This window comes from Triticum urartu, chromosome 7A (assembly GCF_056163025.1).
Source record: "Triticum urartu cultivar PI428250 chromosome 7A, HENAU_Tu73, whole genome shotgun sequence".
NCBI classification, from domain to species: Eukaryota; Viridiplantae; Streptophyta; class Magnoliopsida; order Poales; family Poaceae; genus Triticum; species Triticum urartu.
In genome coordinates this window covers 9304899-9324432 of record NC_141879.1, presented here as the reverse complement: position 1 = coordinate 9324432, position 19534 = coordinate 9304899, and the positions used below count along the sequence as shown (strand labels likewise).

Here is a 19534-nt window from a genome sequence, read left to right as displayed (position 1 = left end):
GTGGTATACTTTCGAGCATGGCTAATTGATTTATAAATTATAACAATTGTTTAGAAAAGTCACTGTCTCATCGACACGTGGGATTTCATTATTATGGATCAAGTCATTTTTGTAACGGTTAAATCCAACATATGAGCATAATTAGCATATATCAAATAGGCTCCAAACAAATTAGTAAAACACTGAAGAGTCATTATTTTCCCTTGTCCACAAGTTGCTCATTCACGGGAAGCGGCCATATGGTTTGCATATGATCCCAAATCAACCGTGCATGGGCACACGTCATCAGTGCATGCAAACTGCATTCATCCTCCATACTTCAAAGAACACAAGTGTTCTTGGTAGCTAGATGCCGATGAAGTTTACACACGAGAATAGCTAAGTGTGCCCATGACAGCCTTCCATGTCGTTGTCTTCATTTTTTGTGAAACTCATACTTTGCAAAACAAGATTCCATACAAATCTGTCACCTCAAGGACAGAATTAGATGCTCCTTTAGAGAAATATACATCATGATCAAAAGTAGCAAAACGATAGGCGTTCTTGACAGAAGAAATTCCGCTCTTTCCCAGTTGCCAAGCGAAGAATCCTGGCGTTGTCTTGGTGATGGGAGAATTTTCAAAATTCCATGAACATCTATTAGCCAGAAAGATTCATTTAGCCATTGAATGTTTTAAGCACCATGCTTATCCAAGAAGTCCGCCACCCAATTAAAACGATAATTGCGCTTCAGTGTAATCAGTCTGAATGAGGGCCTTCATGGAATCTACGGATACCTCCAAATCGAACAACCATCTCCCACTCGTCAAATAATTCCTTTTGTTAACAAGATAAAGGCTATGAACTACACCCTTTCACAGAGCCGTAATATTTCCTGAAAAGACAATACACAAGTAGAACGATATTTTACCAGCGTTCAGGGGTATCTAGTAAGCGCCAAGCTTGGTTAAAAACTCTAAGTCACAAATTCTCATCCCACCTTTGCGCTTAGGCAACCTCATCTTGTCCCAATTTAATCACGTCATTTTCTTTTTACCATTCTCCACACCACAACATCATTGCCACATGAGTAGAGTTAACACATCACAGACTGATGCAAACAAGCAAAAAACATTCATCGCATATATTGAAACGACTTCGGCTACCGATTTAATAAAAACATTGCACATGATGTGATTTTGATGTTGCTTATATGCCCCAAGAGCATGTATTGTATTCAAGCTAACCGAAGCGCAAATTGACTGGAAGATGATTAAAAAACAAACACCTTTTGTCTTCTTGTGTGCAGCGATGCATCATTGGGCATAATTAAACTTCTCATTTCCTTATAGCTAGTGTCCACGTGTTGTGTTGGTCAACGCTCCTTCTTTTATGGCATTTTAAGTTGTTTTATTTGATACTTTAAACATCAGACATGAATGATAGGCAAGAAAAGTCTACTTCAAGTTCTCTTGGGCTACGTCGACATCAATCATCAAATAAAACTCGTCTTAGCTTTTGAAAACAATTACTAGAAAACGACCTCAAGCGAACCGTTCGTTGATTGATTGACTTATAAAATCAAATAATTCCACAAAAACAATGACCCGCATTTTTTCATTTCGACGCCCTTTGGACACGTAGCAGATACACAAATGCTTTCTCTGCATAAAGAAGTGCTGGCACTTGGATGATAAACGATACTAGTATATATTAAGCAAATTAAACAGTGTCCCCATCTTGCTATTTTTTAGTTTGATGAGGTGGCAATGCCATGAATAGCAGCCAGTGCGAAATGACAAAATGCTCCCTTTATAAATAAAAAAAATAAAATAGACAAGCCAGAGAAAAGGAGCAGGGGCGCCCTCCTGACCGCGCACCAACCGCTCCTCCCTCGCCTCCACGCTCGATTCCATCTGCGAATCTCCCTCTTCCCACCGATCCCCGCCGCGCAGTCGCCGGCGCCGCCGCCGCCATGGCGCTCCTCCTCCGCCACTCCCGCAAGGTACCCCCACCTCTTCCCCTCCATCCGTGCCGTCGCCCCAGCGGCGCCCCAGTTTGTCGGACGAATTCGTGGCCCGGTGATCTGTCCCTGACCCCAAATCCCCCATGGCTCCCACCTGATCCGATCAGATTCGATCCTGCCTCGGGGACGATGGCTTAGAATCGGACGGTGACGATGGCCGCGGCCGCGGGTTCGCTCGCTGGCTGCCCCCCCTGCGGCTGCCTATGTCAGATTGATCACACATACCCCGCTCATGCATTCCCACCTTAGCGACTTGGATTGTGGAAAATTAATGTCGATAGGTTATTCTGAGTAGAGATGTGTGGCTGTGGATCGACTGGAACAGATTAATCTGGACACGGCGGTGTTCTGATTTTTTTTAGCACAGGGGAGAGAGGTGGCAGATGTAGACCATACATAGGTTTTGGTTGATGTGAACGATGTAATCGTGTGATTTTTTTTCTTGGAACCGTAAATCCCTGGCTCGTTTTCATGTGCTCATGGTTGCACACGTTTCGCTTGTGCAGCTGCGAAGAGTGCACGGCGTCCTGGACTGCGAGCGTGGGAGCATCGCTCGGCACTTCTCTGTCGCCGCTGCAAAAGAAGACGGTACGTGCTTCTCTGTCTGTATTCCCGTGGCATTTTGATAAGCTAGCTTTTTTTGAAAAAACTGAAACCAGTATGCTGCCCAAGTCCCAATGTATGTTTCAATGTTTTGTCAGCCAAGGACCCATGGCATGGAAGTGTTTCCTACACTTCACCTCAGTGCTGCACAAGGATGCAGCTGTTTTTATGCTTATGGTTCAGTACCCTGCCAGCCTATTACCATATTTGGTGCTGGAATAGGGTTCGGGGTTTAATTATCCTTGTATGGTATATCAGCCATGACAAGCTCCCCCTCTGACAGTAGTGGGGCGCAATCTGATGAAATTTTCTTCCTAAGATTTGAAAGAGGTAGGGCCTACACCTCTAAAACAGAGTTACTGCTTAACAGACCTTCTAGCCTTTAAATTCAATATGAAGTGAATGCTCATTTCGTCCTCTTATGTTTAAACAACTGAGATGTCAGCAATGAAAATACAATTAATTGTGTTGCTATTTGAATGGCCATTAGTTTTTCTAAAAGGAAACTCTAGTGTATGTCGGTTATCTCCTAATACGAACCTTTGCAACACATACTGTTTTGGTTTCAGTGTGTGGAACGGCAATTTCCTCATTTACGGGCTTGCTTACATTAAAAATAATCGGTCTTGCCCTGCTGCAGCTGTCTCAAGTTCTAGTGTTCATGGGGAGTACGGGAAAAAGGTTGGAAGGTCGAGCATTTTCCTAGACAGGCAGTCTGAAAAAGATCTCCATGCCTTCAAGGTTATGCAGTTGTGATTACAATCCTACTTATTTAATTGGAGCCTAGTTGTGTATTCTGACTTCGGTGGGCTGTCTCATCTATTATTCGCAGGTATCATCACGAGAAGCAAGGGGAAGCTACAGCTCCAAACGGATGCCAATTGCTGCTACTGGGGTCAATAGCTTGTTCTCATGGTATGCACTCTCGTTTATGTCTTTTTCCTGAATTTCCACGTCCATATATTCTATGCTAGTTCATCATAGCTGTAACCATGTTTTGACTGTCTGTTGCTATTTTTCAGTGGACAGGTAGTTTCGGCAAGACATTTTTCAAGTGGGGCAGGTACCTCTCTCTTGTCAAGCTATCTGTGTATTAAAATCATTTCCAGCTTTGAGTTATAAGATGATACAAACAAGTTGATATCTAACATTTTTAACAAAGTTATCAACCATTTATAGATTTGCCACCACATGAGGCTATCGGGATGCCTTCTCTTTCCCCTACTATGACCGAGGTAATTTACTCAAAATTGGAAATAAATGCAAAGTGCTGACAGATAAAACATAAAGCATGACCAACGTGCATGTGTTTCTTCGATTGTCTATGTGGTTAAAAAAACTTTTAATGGCCTGTAGGGAAATATTGCAAAGTGGGTGAAGAAGGAAGGAGACAAAGTTTCACCTGGTGAAGTTCTTTGCGAAGTGGAAACCGTAAGTTTTGTTTCTTGTCATTTACTCCCAGGGCACAACTTGTGCTGCTAGCTAATTGTCGAGCACATGTGTGGTCACCAGGATAAAGCTACCGTGGAGATGGAATGCATGGAGGAAGGCTATCTCGCTAAGATAGTTTGTGGAGATGGCGCAAAAGAGATTAAAGTTGGCGAGGTACATATATGCTATATCCTGATGCATAGGAGACGCTTCTTTTTGCCACTGTCTCTTAACATAGTTGTTGGACTAACGACCACAAGTTTTTTTTTTTGTGAACTAGATTATTGCCATAACTGTGGAAGAGGAGGGTGATATTGAGAAATTTAAGGATTACAAGGCTTCGTCTTCAGCTGCAGCTCCAGCTGAATCAAAACCCCAATCTGAACCCGTGGAACCAAAAGAAGAGAAGAAAGAGGTTTCCAAGGCCCCCGAGCCAACAGCTACAAAGACTGAAGAATCTTCTCAGTCAGGGGATCGCTTATTCTCCAGTCCCGTTGCCAGAAAGTTGGCAGAAGACAACAATGTAAGCCCTTACATTTCAGATATCCTGATTGTCCATAAGAAATGCAGTTTTTGACCTTCAGAATTGTGCCCCAAACAGGTACCGCTTTCAAGCTTAAAAGGTACTGGTCCAGATGGGCGTATTTTGAAGGCAGACATTGAGGATTACTTGTGTATGCTCTCTTCTGTCTATTTTTGTCCTTGCCAGTGCGAACAAAAGTCATTGAGTCCAAAAACTGAGCATGATTAGTCATGGAATTTCTCACCTTTTCTCCGCCACCATTTTTTTACTCACCGCCACTCTCATTTGTAGGATAATTAGTGGATGGTAGAAAAGGTGTATTTAAAGTGTTTAATCTGCATAAAAATGTATCCAGCAAGTAGAAGGGTTCAGTCAACTGATAATGTTATGCTTATGCTTGATGAAGCTTCTGCAGCCAAGGGTTCGAAGAAGGAAGCTGCAGCAGCTCCAGGACTAGGTTATGTGGATCTTCCAAATACACAAATACGGAAGGTAAAATCAATGCTGTGGAGTTCTTCAAATGTACGTGTCACTTATGATATGCTCTACTGCAATTGACGGCATCTAATTTTGTTTTCCTCAGGTTACTGCAAACCGCCTGCTGCAATCTAAGCAGACTATCCCTCACTACTATCTGACAGTTGATAGCCGTGTTGACAAACTTATCAAGTATGGACATCGTTCGTACATTTAATAATTTATCTTACACATTACCCATTTTCCGTGAACTAGATGGATAATTTGCTCAATCATTGTTTGGGTAATCAGCCCTATCTTTTGCCTGCACCATTATTTTGCTTCTGACACGGAAGATCCATCCATTATTTTGTTTTATTCTAGATTGCGGAGTGAGTTGAACCCGATGCAGGATGCATCTGGTGGGAAGAAGATATCTATTAATGATCTTGTTATTAAGGTAAGTTTTGACGTATGGTGGTTTCTGATGCTCCTTTTTATCTTTAGGCAATGTGTTTACTTGAGCGGTAGGAAATGTTATCTGAATAAGTTTATTGTGGGTTCTTCACACAATTCTCAGTTGCTTTGTGTATCTCTACACTACAGTATTGAGCTGATTGCTGTTTACTATGCAGGCTGCAGCATTGGCTCTTCGTAAGGTTCCTGCCTGTAACAGTTCCTGGATGAATGATTTTATTCGCCAGTAAGATATGGACAGTAGGTCAATTAAGATTGGAGCTTCATTTTCATTAGTCAGAACGTAATGTATTTCATCTGTTTCCCATGCAGGTATCACAACGTGAACATTAATGTTGCTGTACAGACTGAGCACGGTTTGTTTGTTCCAGTAGTTAGGGTGGGTTGCTCGACTCGGAACTAAGTTCACCGTGGCATTCTTCATATCATCTGCCCCTTTGACCTGTGTTGTTTATACAGGACGCGGACAAGAAAGGCTTGGCCGCTATTGCTGATGAGGTGAAGCAGTTGGCTTCAAGAGCAAAGGATAACAGTCTAAAACCAGAAGATTATGAGGTATAGAGCGGAACATATATCTAGAATGCAAGAGTGTTCAATAGTATTCGTCCTTGATAATTTTGATGCTACACTTTGCAGGGTGGCACTTTCACCGTCTCTAATCTGGGAGGCCCTTTCGGAATCAAGCAATTCTGCGCCATCGTAAACCCTCCTCAATCGGCAATCTTGGCCATCGGCTCTGGTAATATGCTGCCTAATAGTTGGGGATCCTTACCGAAACCCCTCGGTTATACTACTTACTCTGTTACTTACCACGCGGTTGGATTTTTTTCTGGAGCAGCTGAGAAGAGGGTAATCCCCGGGGCGGCTGAGGGCCAGTACGAAATCGGGTCCTTCATGTCAGCCACGCTAAGCTGCGACCACCGGGTCATCGACGGTACGTTTTTCTTTCTTGCCGACTCTGAACCAGTGGATGATGATTCTCATTCCTATGTATCTATGACAAAGGTTTTCTGTTCATTATCTACCACTCTCACGTTTTGCAGGTGCCATGGGTGCGGAATGGCTCAAGGCATTCAAGGGCTACCTCGAGGACCCGACGACCATGCTGCTGTAGGAGTTCTTTTTCTCTGCTGTAAATGATGATGATTGAGAGCAGTTTTTCTGTGTAGGCTCTCACAAATAAAGACCACAATAACCACGCCTCATTTTTCGGCAATGAGGGCTGGAAACCAAGAGCAAACAAACAGATCATAGTCGGCACGAGATGTTTAACCTATTTATCGGCAAATGGTCGATACACCTTTTTTCCCTTGCGTTACTTGACTGGTGGAAAATTGTTGCCTAGCTACTTTTGCGCCGTGTTCTACTGAATCCGATTCAAAGAAGATTGGGTATCGTATTGCTGCAAGGTGCCAGTCTTCTGTTGCTGAATTTTTCTTATATAGTTTTGTGGCGTTTATGCTGTGTACTTTTTCTCCTAACCGCGCAATGTGAGGATGAAATAAGAGCACGACTATGTGTCATGGCCCCTAGCCTAGCCTCGCGTGAAGGACACACAGAAATGGGCCAGGCCCAGTTAACTTGAAGCATCCCTGGTAAAAGGGTGTAGCGATAGTGCGTCTTCCATAGGCCACTGACATACCTTTTCCTCATTCGTTTTTTTTTTCAATGGTGAAAAGGATTATGTCTGATGTGAGATTGCCTTTTTTGTCAATGATGAAAAGGATTATGACACATGTCGAAGATTGATCAATGGTGGGTTGTCTAGTTTGTTCTTCCTTACATGTCCATTGTGGTCTGAATGTTGTGTATACGGGTGTATTTCTTCTGTGTTTACCCAAGATTGTGATCTGAATGTTCTCATCTCTTCAACTTGTGCGCGTTCGTCATTACTACTCAGCAGTGCGTCGGCGAATTTCCTTAGACCAAACTGTGGTTTGAATAGCAACTTGTGCCTCACGACCACCCGATTTGGGATGAATGAAGCTCCCAAGAAATTAAGTTTTGCCATAAGCGAATTTCTTTAGATCAAAGCCAGAGGCATTCAACACACTAGTGGACGAGCTCCCAATAGAAATAGCCAAAAAGTACTGTCACATGATCTTGCTTAGTCGCGTAGATTTACAAGCGTTCGCCTCATGCTACCTTTTCTATTGTAACTCTAATCTTGCTTAGTCATCTACTATTCCGAGCTTGCAAAAGCGTCTTATATTCTGGGACGGAGCGAGTAATTGGACAGTGCTTATAAATACGTGCACACCATGGATCGTAACACTCCTCAACACCCTATTCTCTGCCATGGCATAAGCTGACCCGCGCCACCATCCTCCTCCTAGTCGTGTCTGCTGACGCCGGGTTCCCTTCAACCCATGCCTAACCCCGTTGATCCCGAGCTCTCACCTGCCACTGCGGCAGCTACGCATCGGCCTGCAGGTCCAAAATCTGGCGTTCCTCATCATCTACATATTCATTGTAATTTGATCTTTTGAACCCAAATTTTCTGTCAACTCTGTGTAAATGCGTATTTAAGATACTTGAAATAGTTCCCCTAAAAAAAGATACTTGAAATAGGTAAGTACTAAGGGGAAGTTTACGATGCTTGCTTATAAAGCTGAGCCACACAAATTAGTCTTTCTTTTAATACAGTGATGTTAGTTGCTTCTTTTATTCCAAATAAGGAACCGGATGATTCAAAGAGACTGAGGAATTGCAAACAAGCAACGGGGGACTACATGGAAGTCTGAGGGGGCCGTGCCCCCCGTTTCTATTTTTCAGTACACAGGTAGTTTTGGCCAGACATTTTTCAAGTGGGGCAGGTACTTCTCTCTCTTGTCAAGCTATCTGTGTAAAATTGTTTCCAGATTTGAGTTATAAGATGATACAGACAAGCTGATATCTTCATATAACATTTTTAACAAAGTTATATACCATTTTAGATTTGCCACTGCATGAGGCAATCGGGATGCCTTCTCTTTCCCCTACTATGACCGAGGTAATTACTAAAATTGGAAATAAATGTACAGATAAAACATAAAGCATGACCAACATGCATGTGTTTCTTCGATTGTCTTTGTGGTGTAAAAAACTTTTGAATGGCTTGTAGGGAAATATTGCAAGGTGGTTGAAGAAGGAAGGAGACAAAGTTTCACCTGGGGAAGTTCTTTGCGAAGTGGAAACCGTAAGTTTTGTTTCTTGTCATTTACACCCAGGGCACAACTTGTGCTGCTAGCTAATTGTCGAGCACATGTGTGGTCACCAGGATAAAGCTACCGTGGAGATGGAATGCATGGAGGAAGGCTATCTCGCTAAGATAGTTTGTGGAGATGGCGCAAAAGATATTGAAGTTGGCGAGGTACATATATGTATCATAAAGGAAATCCATATAGATAGAAGCTTCAGTGGTTCTTCAATTGGTTGCAGGTTTATGTACAGAAAACCATATTAAGTATTGTTCTTTAGATGTGTTAAACATGTACTAATTGGTTGGCTATTGTGAGAAAAAAGATCATTCATCAGGTAAATAAATAAAAGGATAGTTCAGTGTCTATGTCAGCTGAAGTATAGCTGGATTACTACATTTATTTATCAATATGTTTTTGCTGTTGCTCACTGCCCTTGTAGGTTTTCTATATCATGTGCTTTGTGTTGTTTTTCAGACCTCAATGGCACTCTCTACCTGGCCAGTGGCATTGTTCAAGAGAAAAAATTCTAATTTTTTTAATGTAAAATATGTTCCCAGAATTTGAAAAGTATTTGTAAGATTCAATGAAATATTCATAACATTTATAAAATGTTCACAGATTCAAGAAAACATCCATGACATATAAAAATGTCCATACAAATTTAAATATTACATGTATCACCTATAAAATATTTTTGAAAAAATTAAAAAATGTCAACACTCATATGAAACAACTTTTAACCCGTATTTAATAAATGTTCAACATGTACTTGAAAAGGTTTTTATGGAATGTGAAATTTTGTTCACCCAATTTTACGAAAAAATCTCATGACATATTTAAAACTATATATTAATTTGAAAAGGTTTTGCGTGGGAATTTTTCACATCCTTTTTTGTTTGTGATAGCTTAGTTTCATGTCCAGATTTCTTTATTTTCTTTCATTTTTTGAATTTACCTCTTTATTTTTATTTCCCATTTTTATTTTAATTTATTTTTATTTTTTCTCTACTGTTGTCTTTTTTTTCTTCTGTTTTTCCATTTCCTTTTGTACTCTCAATTTTTCCACAAGTACACAAAACAAATTATGATATATCCACATTTTTTGGAATACGTCAACTATTTTGTCTTAATATGAAACAACAATTTTCATGTATTAAAAATGTTCTTCGTGTTTAAAAAAATGTTCCTAGTGGTTGTAAAAAATGTTCGTTGTGTACTTCAAAAATGTTGATTACACATTTAATAAATGTTCATACTTTTTGAACAATTTTTATCATGTATTAATTTGGTTTGCCATCAATCAAGAAACTATTCATCATGTATTTAAAAATGTTCACCCTTTTTAAAAATTATTGATAGTTTGTTTTAAAAATGATCATAGTGTAGATCAATTCGACCTTCTGCAATGTACCAGAACAAGGATGTAGATGAGATCACGAAGAGGTGGCAGCAAAATACACGATAAAAATGCAGGAAAGTTTTTTTTTGATATATACCCTATCGGGCATTGCCAGTTGTTTGGGAAGCCATGGTGGGCCCAAGCACCCACCTAGGCGCTCTAGTGTTCTACGCGTTTGCCCCCTGTGGCACCCCAGTTTGCTTTTGTTCACAGTAGATCTATGGTGACTTGAAACTTATCCTTGTATTTTTTCGTTAGTCGAAGATACTTATTTCCCCTTAAAATAGAAACCAGGTAACAGAAACTGCTCGTTACACTTTATTCATATTTTGACCCAAATAAACTTTAAAATTTTGTAGAAACGATGATAACTAACATGAACAATAGAAAAAAATATCAGCAAACTTAAGAAGGGCAAGAGCAGACAAGTGGTTCACAATATATCTTCCACATCGACATGATCACCCTAGATTGAGAATGGTTGAGAAACATGCAATGCAAACTTGCCAAGCTTCTCAAAATGTTGGGAAATTTACACATTTGACTTTAAGGTTATAAGATTTACCATAAGTCTGCATCGACTCGGGAAAAGAGGCACCTCGAGCAGGATGAGGCGGCGCAGTAATGACACTGGTAGCGGGTGCGGATATAGGGGAGGTGGGTCGGCGACGTTGAAGAAGTGGTGTTTAGTGGGATGACCGGCGGTGCGGCGACTTGGTAGAAGAGGTGGCTCGAGCAGAATGAGGTGGTGTGTTGTGATGCCGACTGTGGGTGGTGGATACAAGGTAGGCGGGTCACCAACTCGGGAGAAGTAGGGTTTACAAGGATGGCCGATGTTGTGGCGACTAGGCAATAGAGCCGGCAGATAAATCACAGCCGAATAGGGAGAGTAGAAGACAGAATAAGCAAGAGGAAGCAATGTGCAATTTAGACATCATTCAATATAATGTTTATCAATAACAACAACTTTAGATCAGGACTAACTGACAAAAGTTAATTATAACTGGTTAATTAACTCTCGCCACATCACATTCAATAGTCTAAAAAAATGGTTTGCCTTTTTAGGAATGGAGTAGGTTAATTCTGGGGTCTCATTGCGAGCAAGCAAAGTAAAGCCAATACCAGACCGGTGAACTGCACTCATGCGCTGCTGCACATCTTCAAACAATAAGAATGGTATTGAACAATACTAAATCGATTTACCAGATGCCTGGTTTTGATGGTGTTAATCACGTCGACACTATTACTGAAAATGATTATTCCTTTTTATTAAGTCAAGGGTCTACTCCAGCTTCATCACTACCAAAATTTAAGAGTTTTTTTACTCTACCGACATACCAACCTAAGCAATTTAAGAGGTTTATACTTTGATTAATTCAAGAGTTTTTATTAATTTATAAGAGGGAGGGACGGAGGGAGTTGGGGCGTACCAACGTACAATCCCCAACTCTCCTTTAGTACTTACTAGCAAAGGTGCCCGTGCGTTGCAACGGGAAACAAATATCCTCACATCCTCCTACCCAAAGAACACGTCACGCAATGTGTGCGGATCAATTTTTGTAGATGTGGTACAGATAAAATAACTTCTGAGACTTCTCGAGGGCGCAAGCGACACACTTTTTCTCTTTTAGAATGAGCCCACACAGAAATTTGAGTTCACACTGATGTTGCTTATATCTCCAATTTCCCACGAGTGAAGTGTTTAAGCGGCAAATCGTATCGTATTCTTCATACCACTGAAGAAGTCCAGTGCAAAAACGTGAGAGGTGAACTATAGTAGGGAAAATTCAGTCATACTATTGAAAAAGTCTAGTGCAAGAACATGATAGGTCAACTATAATAGGGAAAATTCAGCAATATATAAAATAGGTGCCATGCACATTTGAAGTTTGTTTGCTTGATAAAGGTGAAATCTTCCAGATGCATACACATAACTCATGTCTTCCTCTTTTTCTCCTCACAATCTCCTACGTCTCTCTCTTTATCCCAGCCGAAAGGTATGTCAGCACGATCGAGTCGTTATTTCCTAACCTACTTATTATTCGTTGACTCCTCGCTTATGTATAAATCTATTTTTAAATCTCAGCCGTCAATCTTTTAAAGTTAATACAAAATCAACAGATATATAAAAGGGGTGACGAATAGAGAACTACGAAAGCTTCCGTCCTTAGGTAAAGATAAAGATATTATGGGAAGGAGGGAGTAGTGAAGATGTAAGAGTTTTTTTTTTTACTTTGGCACAGCAGCCGCATGCAGCAACTAAACCCAACTAGTTGAATGCCCGTGCGTTGCCACGGGAATACAAAATATGATGTAAAATGGTAACTCGACGTGAATTAACAATATCCATATCTATCAGTAACACATTCTGCAAAGTGAAATACATATACAGCTATATGAATTAAATATAGTACTACCATTTTTCCGGCGAATAGTATCATAATTCATATGCATCATGAAAAATAAAAGGTTAAAAGGACAGACATCTAAGAAATTTAATAGCCCTCACAGACCGTCTAAATACCTTGGTTCTACTCCCTCCATTCCTAAATACCTCGGTTCGAATATGGACTACACACGGAGCAAAATGAGTGATTCTACCCTCTAAAATATGTCTTTGTACATCCGTATGTCTATATCTATATCTATACCTACTAATAAAGCAAGGTGCGTTTCGCCAATTTTTTCATCCGTTCACCGCCGAAAAGAATTATTTTTTATCCGAGGTGGTACTAAATTCTTATGCGTTCGTCTGCTAAAAAAGGCTTTTCCAGAATTTCATACTTGGGCCGCGTGCTGTGGCCCAGCGAAGCCAGCCCACTTATTTTTTTGCCCATGCAGCTGGGAAAATTCTATTTTCCGCATGAAGCGACAAATAGTTGGAATTTCGCACAGGACAATGGATAAAGAGCTGGCCCAGTTTTCTTTGTTTCTGTATTATACTTCTATTTCTATTCTCCTTTTCCTATCTCTTTTTTCCCTTTCAAGTTTATTTTTCTTATGTAATTTATTTTATAAATTCAAAATTGTCAAAAAACTTTCAAAATAAAAAAAATCGAATTATAGAAAATGTTCGGAATTCCAACATTTTGTGGCTATTCTGAGAAATATTTGGAACTTGAAATTTTTTCCCATGTTTTCAAAAACTTTTATTTTTTTTCAAATTTGTTCGAGATTTCTAAAAAGAACAATGGAATTTTAGAAAATGCTCCAAATTCAAAAAATATTCTTGTTTTAGTTAAATTTTCACAAGTCAAAATAATATTAATAGATACAAAATTTCAAAAATCTCATGCATTTTCAACACATGTTCCTGTGCTAAAAATATGTTCACAAATTCAAATAAAATTCATGTTTTTATAAAAAAGTTGGTGTTTTCAAGATTTTTTTATGAATTTTAAAGGATTTTCATGTTTCAAATTTTGTTCGTGTTTTTGTACAATTCAAAATAATGTTAAAACATACACATTTTCAAAAAATGTTATGAATTTTCAACACATGTTCCTATGCTAAAAAATGTTCACTAATTCAAATAATGTTCATGTTTTAATAAAAAAATTGGTGTTTTAAAAAATATTTGTGAATTTTAAAAGATGTTCATGTTTCAAATTTTGTTCCCATTTTTTTTGAAAGTGTACATAATTTTCAAAAAATTGTTTAGGATTTAGAAAATAGTTCATCTTTATAATTCAGAAACTTCATACCTTAAAATCTCCTTAATTAAAAGGAAAAGTAGATTGAATAATTCATGGGCCTTCTCTGGCGTACAATGACGTAATAAAACTCTTAAATGCCCTTGATCAATGAATGGAAAATTAGCAGATTGATTACTTCACACCCGGCGAAATCAAGAAGCTAAATATTCTTTTTTCACGTGCACACAGGATTTTGCTTGCACATATAATTCTCACTAACTTTAAATGCATGCTATTTTTTCTCCCGATGCAACGCACGAGCATATGTACTAGTAGTTCTTTATTGAAATCTCTAAAAAGATTTATACTTCATATTTAGGAATAAGGAAGTCCAGCTGTGACTCTCACGGTCTCACTCTCTCCTCACCGCTCTCACTTTCTCCTCACCGCCCTTTTCCCTTCACGCTATGAATACATTTCACATTCCAGAAATACCCTCCCACCACTGCTCTAACACACTTGAGCTCACTCTCTCGTCCCCCTCTCACCCGCCCCTTCTCGCTCCCCTCCAGATCCCCGTCGTCGCCGGCCTCTCCTCGACTCCCTTTCTCTCCACCACCACGCACCCCGTACCGTAGGTCAAAAGCTTGATTTTTTAGGCGTCGGCGACGAGCTTCTGGGCGACGAAGGCTGGATCCGCGTGCGTCCACGCCGGCTTCGCAGCGGCGCTTGATGTGGAGCGGCGCTGGAGCAGCGGAGCGGGGCTTTCTTCCTCACCTCACAGCGCCGTCCTCCTCCACGACCACGCAGCCGCAGCGGCGGAGGAGCCGAATCCCTAGCCAGCGAGCTCAGGGAGCCATGGGTCCATGGGTACGAATCTCTCTTCTTCTCTCTCTCTCTCTCTCTGACCCACCCCCGTCTCTTCTCCCTCCCTCTCTGACCCCCGTCTCCATGACCAGGGCGACGCCATGGAAGGGCCACCAACTACAGCAGCGAGGAGAGGAGAAAGGGAGTAGCCTGACGGTCGTCTTCCACCTCCGCCTACGCCCCCGCCGGAAATAGTACAATGGCCAAGGAAATAGGCAGGAGGCGCCGCTTCCCGGATGGATATGGACAGCTTCTCCAACTCTGCTTCTTCCTGGGTCGCCATGGAAGGTACTCCATGTTATGCTCTGCTATGCTCCATGTTATGCTTGCTGCAACTTACTGATGCATAATTCAGTCAAGATAAAACTGTAGAAATCTCAAACTTTAGCATGGACTGAATAATGTTTGTGCATAATTCAGTTAAGGATTTTGTTAGGATTGTTACTAGATCATCCATGGACTGAATAATTCAGTCAAATTCAGCCAAGACAATTCAGTCAAATTCAGCTAAGATCATTCATGGAATTTTTCTTGCAATCAATCACGAGCTTCATTCATTCAGAGGGATAATTGTTTACAACCTGTGCAAATTGTCCATTTTTTGATTTGTTACCATCACTCAGTCATCCACCATTACACTTTCCTTGTCCTGCCTTTTTCTTGTGAATTGTGCAAGTTGTGCTTGCTTTAAATTGCAGTAGGAAGAACTTGCTTTAACAGAATTTGCTTGCAGCAGCAGTAGCTTACAATTTTGCTTGCTTGCACTACTTGCAGTGCAGTGCACTGCTTGAGTAGTTCCCCCTACAGACTCTGTAGCAAGTGTAGTAGTGTCCTCTCTCCCTCTCTTCTTTTTCAGTACAGTAGGAGCATTCTCTTATCTGCTTTAACTGTAACTTTGACTGAAACATTTTTCTATTAATTAAAATAAATTCAAACCTTTTCCTTTAATTAACTTAAACCTTCTAATTTACTCCTCTAGTAGTAATTAACTGAAACCTTTTGTGTTAACTCAAATTAACTAAAACATTTTTTGTTAATAAAAATAAACTGAAGCCTTTTTCCTTTAATTAACTTAAATCTTTTCAGTTAAGGAGTACTCCTCCAGTAGTATTGGTCATTCAGGAGTAGTTATATCTGTCATTCAGGAGTACTGTTAATTAGGGAGGAGTAAAATTAACTTGTGCTTGCAGTATAAGGCTAGCTAGATGAGTAGTATCGGTATACAGTTAGGATTTGGTTGTTTATTTAGTGAGATGAGGATTAAACCTTTCCTGTTCGATCTGCCAATCCTGACCAAATTTTGAATTGTACACACCCACAATGCATTTCAACAAAGCAAAACACAATGGCAGAATCATACAGATTTATGCAACGTAACCTGACATAAAAGTCAGTACTCTACAATGGTGACAGTCATACTGATGTACCATTTGTAAAAATCGAATGCAAAGCTTGGTCTTCATCTTTTGGCAAATAGCTTAAGGTTGATGTTTCTAATCCTGTACATGGTACTTTGGAATCACCTTCTGCATTGAATTTTGAGGCCTAAAATTGATGTTTAAGAACGTGTTAGAAATTAAGGACAGTTGCGTGCTAAATCTTATCACAGAGGTTCAGAGAAAAGCAGATCAACAGATTATGTTCCTTTTCTTCATATCGAAGTATCTGTCGCCTAGAAAAACTCATCCTTTAATAGTTGAGATGGTAGAGATATGAGGAGATCACTGATGGCTTCACTCAGCTTGGGTTCTTCATTAATTATCAGATACATAGTTCCTTATCCATGTATTTCTAACAAGAGATTCTATGCAATTGAAGCTTAAGTCAGTTTTTATATTGCTATATATGATAATAGATGCCACAGGTTTTTACCATATTAAAAAACATATGCATTATAAAGAAATACGACACCTTAGTATTTTTGTTCTTCTTTAGCAAGTCACTGTCCAAACATCTTCCTCCTGCATCTGTTTGAAATTTCATGCTGTCTCTTGTTATTTCCAGCTTAAACAAGTTAGGACCACTTTGGTTTAACAAATGTATAAATGCAAAGTGAAAAAATATCGCGTGTAAGGGCGATACCGATTGAGGTTTCCTATTGTTGTACTGGCTGAAAGGCCGTGAGATTGCCTGCTATAGGAACCATCATAGGCAGTTGCGTGGGCACACTGTCATCATCATCAGAAGATGAAACACTGTAGTTAGTAGCGCCCGCTGGTTCGCGTATGAAAAAAGCAGATGGTGGCCGGTGTGTATTCCTGGGTTGTGATCTCGGTGTCCTCTGATATTCAACAACTGATAATCTCTACTATGTAGGATAAGTTATGAAAGGTTATTGAATACTTTATGTGCAGACATCTGATTTGCATACACATACCTTTTTTCCCTTTATCATAGAGATGCCCTCTGTCCTGTGACATCTTTGTGTCGTATAGAAGCTTTATGTTCTGAACTAAACCTGTAGTCTTTATATGATTATATTATCAATAATAAGATATAGACAGTGACAAGAAAAAGCTAACAAAGTATGGTGTTCTACTGTAGGTAGTGACAAGGCTATTATTACTGCCAAAAAACAGAGATATTGTCTTTTAACCTGAGCATATTGCTGTTGTCTTTTAACCTGGGCATGTTACGCTAAAAAAACAGAGATATTGTCTTTTAACTTGGGCATCTTGCTCTTGTCTAATAGTGCAGATTAAAGATTTGTTCAATAAATATATTATCTTCACCATACCATTTTCTCTTCTATACAGAAAGCAGTAAGAATCTAAGAAAGCTGAAGCCTTCCAGCACACTGCAGCAATAAGAAGAGCGCAAGTCGAACAAGGACACAGCTCACACACTACGGTGGACAGAAAGGTATTTAACTGTTGGTACAAAGCTGGTTGGAGATACCTCTGTCCTGTGATGCTTTTTCAATGTAGTTGGAGTTCAAGTTAAAGATGCATTCGAGTAGTACTGTAATATGCAGGTAACTATGTTGCTGAAACAGTTGATGATGGCAAACCTAGGGCATGATGGGCACCGTTGAACATAACAAAGGTGGATCTCCGTCCTTTGCAGCAACAGGATCTCCGTCCTTTGCAGCAACAGCCGTCGCCTCGCAACAGCCGTCGAGCGAAGGTTGTGGTTCGGACGCCGAGGTTGCGGTGTAGTTGTGCTGATCGCACAGCTGGCCTCGCATGTGAACAACGATGTGGACTGACGGCGACTGAAGTGCCGTTTCTCTTCTCGGCGCATGCGCGGGTCGGGTCGTTGGAGCTCGTACGCGAGGAAGAACTGGCGTTTCTGTCCTTGGTGGCGACGTGCGTTGGCGGGTCGATGGGTCGATGGAGCTCATTCGATGGTTTGATTTTTGGTCGATGGACCTCGTTCGTGGGTTGCCGAACTGTTTTGCTGTTGGCTGGGCGTGTGATCGTGGGGTTTGGTTCGTTTGACTGGTGGTCCATGGGCCGAACATCAGATGAGTTGCCCTTGGTTTTTTGGGCTTGCGGGCTGGATTTTGTGCGGGCGTGTGGGACACCGCGCAATGGCTTTTGTACGAGGCGGGGGGATCGAACGAGGTGGTCGAACCATCACGACGTTCGATCCCTCTTTAATAGTAGAGATAAGATGAGCCTAAAATAGGAAACACTGTATGAATAGAGACCGATGAGCTCTGCTAGGCATGTTCCAATTCCAAACCTGAACGAATTGCGCGCAGTTGTGTGCCACCATCAGATAGGCTCAGCATCAGATGACGTGTTTATTAGTATAACTCAAGTGCCCCAGCCGCGGAACAGAGGACGCTTTGCTTTAGTCCCACATCGGCAAGTTGAGGACACTTGACCTTCTTTATAATGGAGGCACATGGCTAGTCATTCGTGCCCGTAAAAGGTGCACACGAAACGGTGAGACGGTGACCCATTGTGCTGCACTGCACAATTAGCAACTAAAACAAATGATCAAGGTTAAAAATCATTGTCACCAGATTTACCCCCGCGTATGACACATGCGCTTGGCCCTTTCTTTAAAACAGGAACATTTGATGTTATATTTCTTTACCGACATCAATTTTAATTTGTCATTGTCCTTCTAAATTCAAAATTTCGTTTTAATTTGCCATTGTTCTTCTAGATTCAAAATTTTGTCCCCAGATTAACTCAGCACATAACATTTGTGCCTATCCTTTTTTATTTTATTTTTGGGCACCCCGTTTTAGCATTTTTTTTAAAACGGGAACATTTGATGTTATATTTCTTTACCCACATCAATTTTAATTTGTCATTGTCCTTCTAAATTCAAAATTTCGTTTTAATTTGCCATTGTTCTTCTAGATTCAAACTTTTGTCCCCAGATTAACTCAGCACATAACATGTGCGCCTATCCTTTTTTATTTTATTTTTGGGCACCCCGTTTTAGCAATTTTTTTTGGAACGGGAACTCCATCTTTTTGGGCAATTGCCGACAACATGTTTAACATGTTTTTCTTAGGGGTAAACATCTTATTTTATTTGGAGCGCTCCTTTTTGTGCAATTACCCATGACATGTTTAACCTCTTAAATCCGCGCGAAGTTCCTTTCATGGAAGACGGGAGCTGAAACAAAAGATAAACTCTCATGAGCTCCTCACGCCGCCTATTCCAGGGCAACCTGGGGCGTTAACCCTAGCAGCCGCCACCACCACCTCCTCCATCCTCCCCTCTCCCATCGTTGTCCCTAGACGTGGCCGCCGGGAAAGCCCGTGCGCCACTGGTGAAGAGGACGGAAGAGATCTCAAGTCCGGCGATCGTGGCGTGGCTGCCTAGAGGGGATGTACACGGCGGCACGAGATCTTCCTCCAGCGGCTCCTCCAGGTGACACGGCGACGCTCTGGTGACAACGTGGGGACAGTGGACTCAACCGGGGTGTGATATATGATGCAATGGCCCTGGAGCGGTGGTTCCAGTCACAGCACCGATGGCGGCCCTTCGC

The 19534-nt window shown here is 40.9% G+C and overlaps 2 protein-coding genes and 1 long non-coding RNA gene across 6 annotated transcripts; all 3 read left to right on the top strand.

Moving 5' to 3' along the window:
• The first annotated feature begins 1808 nt into the window (after nucleotides 1-1808).
• Nucleotides 1809-6903, top strand: LOC125523022 (dihydrolipoyllysine-residue acetyltransferase component 2 of pyruvate dehydrogenase complex, mitochondrial). Of its 4 annotated transcripts, none has more exons than XM_048688061.2 (19): nucleotides 1809-1984; nucleotides 2512-2593; nucleotides 3249-3349; nucleotides 3441-3523; nucleotides 3631-3671; nucleotides 3788-3843; nucleotides 3965-4039; nucleotides 4121-4213; nucleotides 4320-4562; nucleotides 4641-4662; nucleotides 4978-5054; nucleotides 5146-5231; nucleotides 5403-5478; nucleotides 5654-5721; nucleotides 5808-5874; nucleotides 5955-6050; nucleotides 6132-6234; nucleotides 6334-6429; nucleotides 6539-6903. In XM_048688061.2, exons 1-19 carry the CDS (start codon nucleotides 1955-1957, stop codon nucleotides 6607-6609), a joined length of 1566 nt encoding a protein of 521 aa, XP_048544018.1. In that variant the 5' UTR covers nucleotides 1809-1954; the 3' UTR covers nucleotides 6610-6903. The 4 variants fall into 4 exon arrangements, with proteins under 4 accessions (XP_048544018.1, XP_048544017.1, XP_048544016.1 ...); XM_048688060.2 differs by having other exon boundaries at nucleotides 1810-1984; nucleotides 4969-5054; XM_048688059.2 differs by having other exon boundaries at nucleotides 1810-1984; nucleotides 4641-4713.
• A 1369-nt stretch (nucleotides 6904-8272) lies between these two features.
• On the top strand, nucleotides 8273-9518 carry LOC147956842 (uncharacterized). The gene is made up of 4 exons (XR_015611275.1): nucleotides 8273-8311; nucleotides 8432-8487; nucleotides 8599-8673; nucleotides 8755-9518. It is a non-coding gene; the product is annotated as an uncharacterized LOC147956842 (long non-coding RNA).
• An 8028-nt stretch (nucleotides 9519-17546) lies between these two features.
• LOC147956841 (uncharacterized) lies at nucleotides 17547-18208 on the top strand. The gene is made up of 2 exons (XM_087531487.1): nucleotides 17547-17552; nucleotides 17624-18208. The coding sequence occupies exons 1-2, from the start codon at nucleotides 17547-17549 to the stop codon at nucleotides 18206-18208; spliced, it is 591 nt and encodes a 196-aa protein (XP_087387613.1).
• Nucleotides 18209-19534: the final 1326 nt, after the last annotated feature.

What these genes read in the sequence shown, in the direction of transcription:
- LOC125523022 (XM_048688058.2), top strand. Translation starts at nt 1,955, where the DNA reads ATGGCGCTCCTCCTCCGCCACTCCCGCAAG. An exon ending in TCCTCCGCCACTCCCGCAAG is followed by an intron (nt 1,985 to 2,511) that starts GTACCCCCACCT and finishes TCGCTTGTGCAG; the next exon opens with CTGCGAAGAGTGCACGGCGT. An exon ending in GTCAATAGCTTGTTCTCATG is followed by an intron (nt 3,524 to 3,630) that starts GTATGCACTCTC and finishes GCTATTTTTCAG; the next exon opens with TGGACAGGTAGTTTCGGCAA.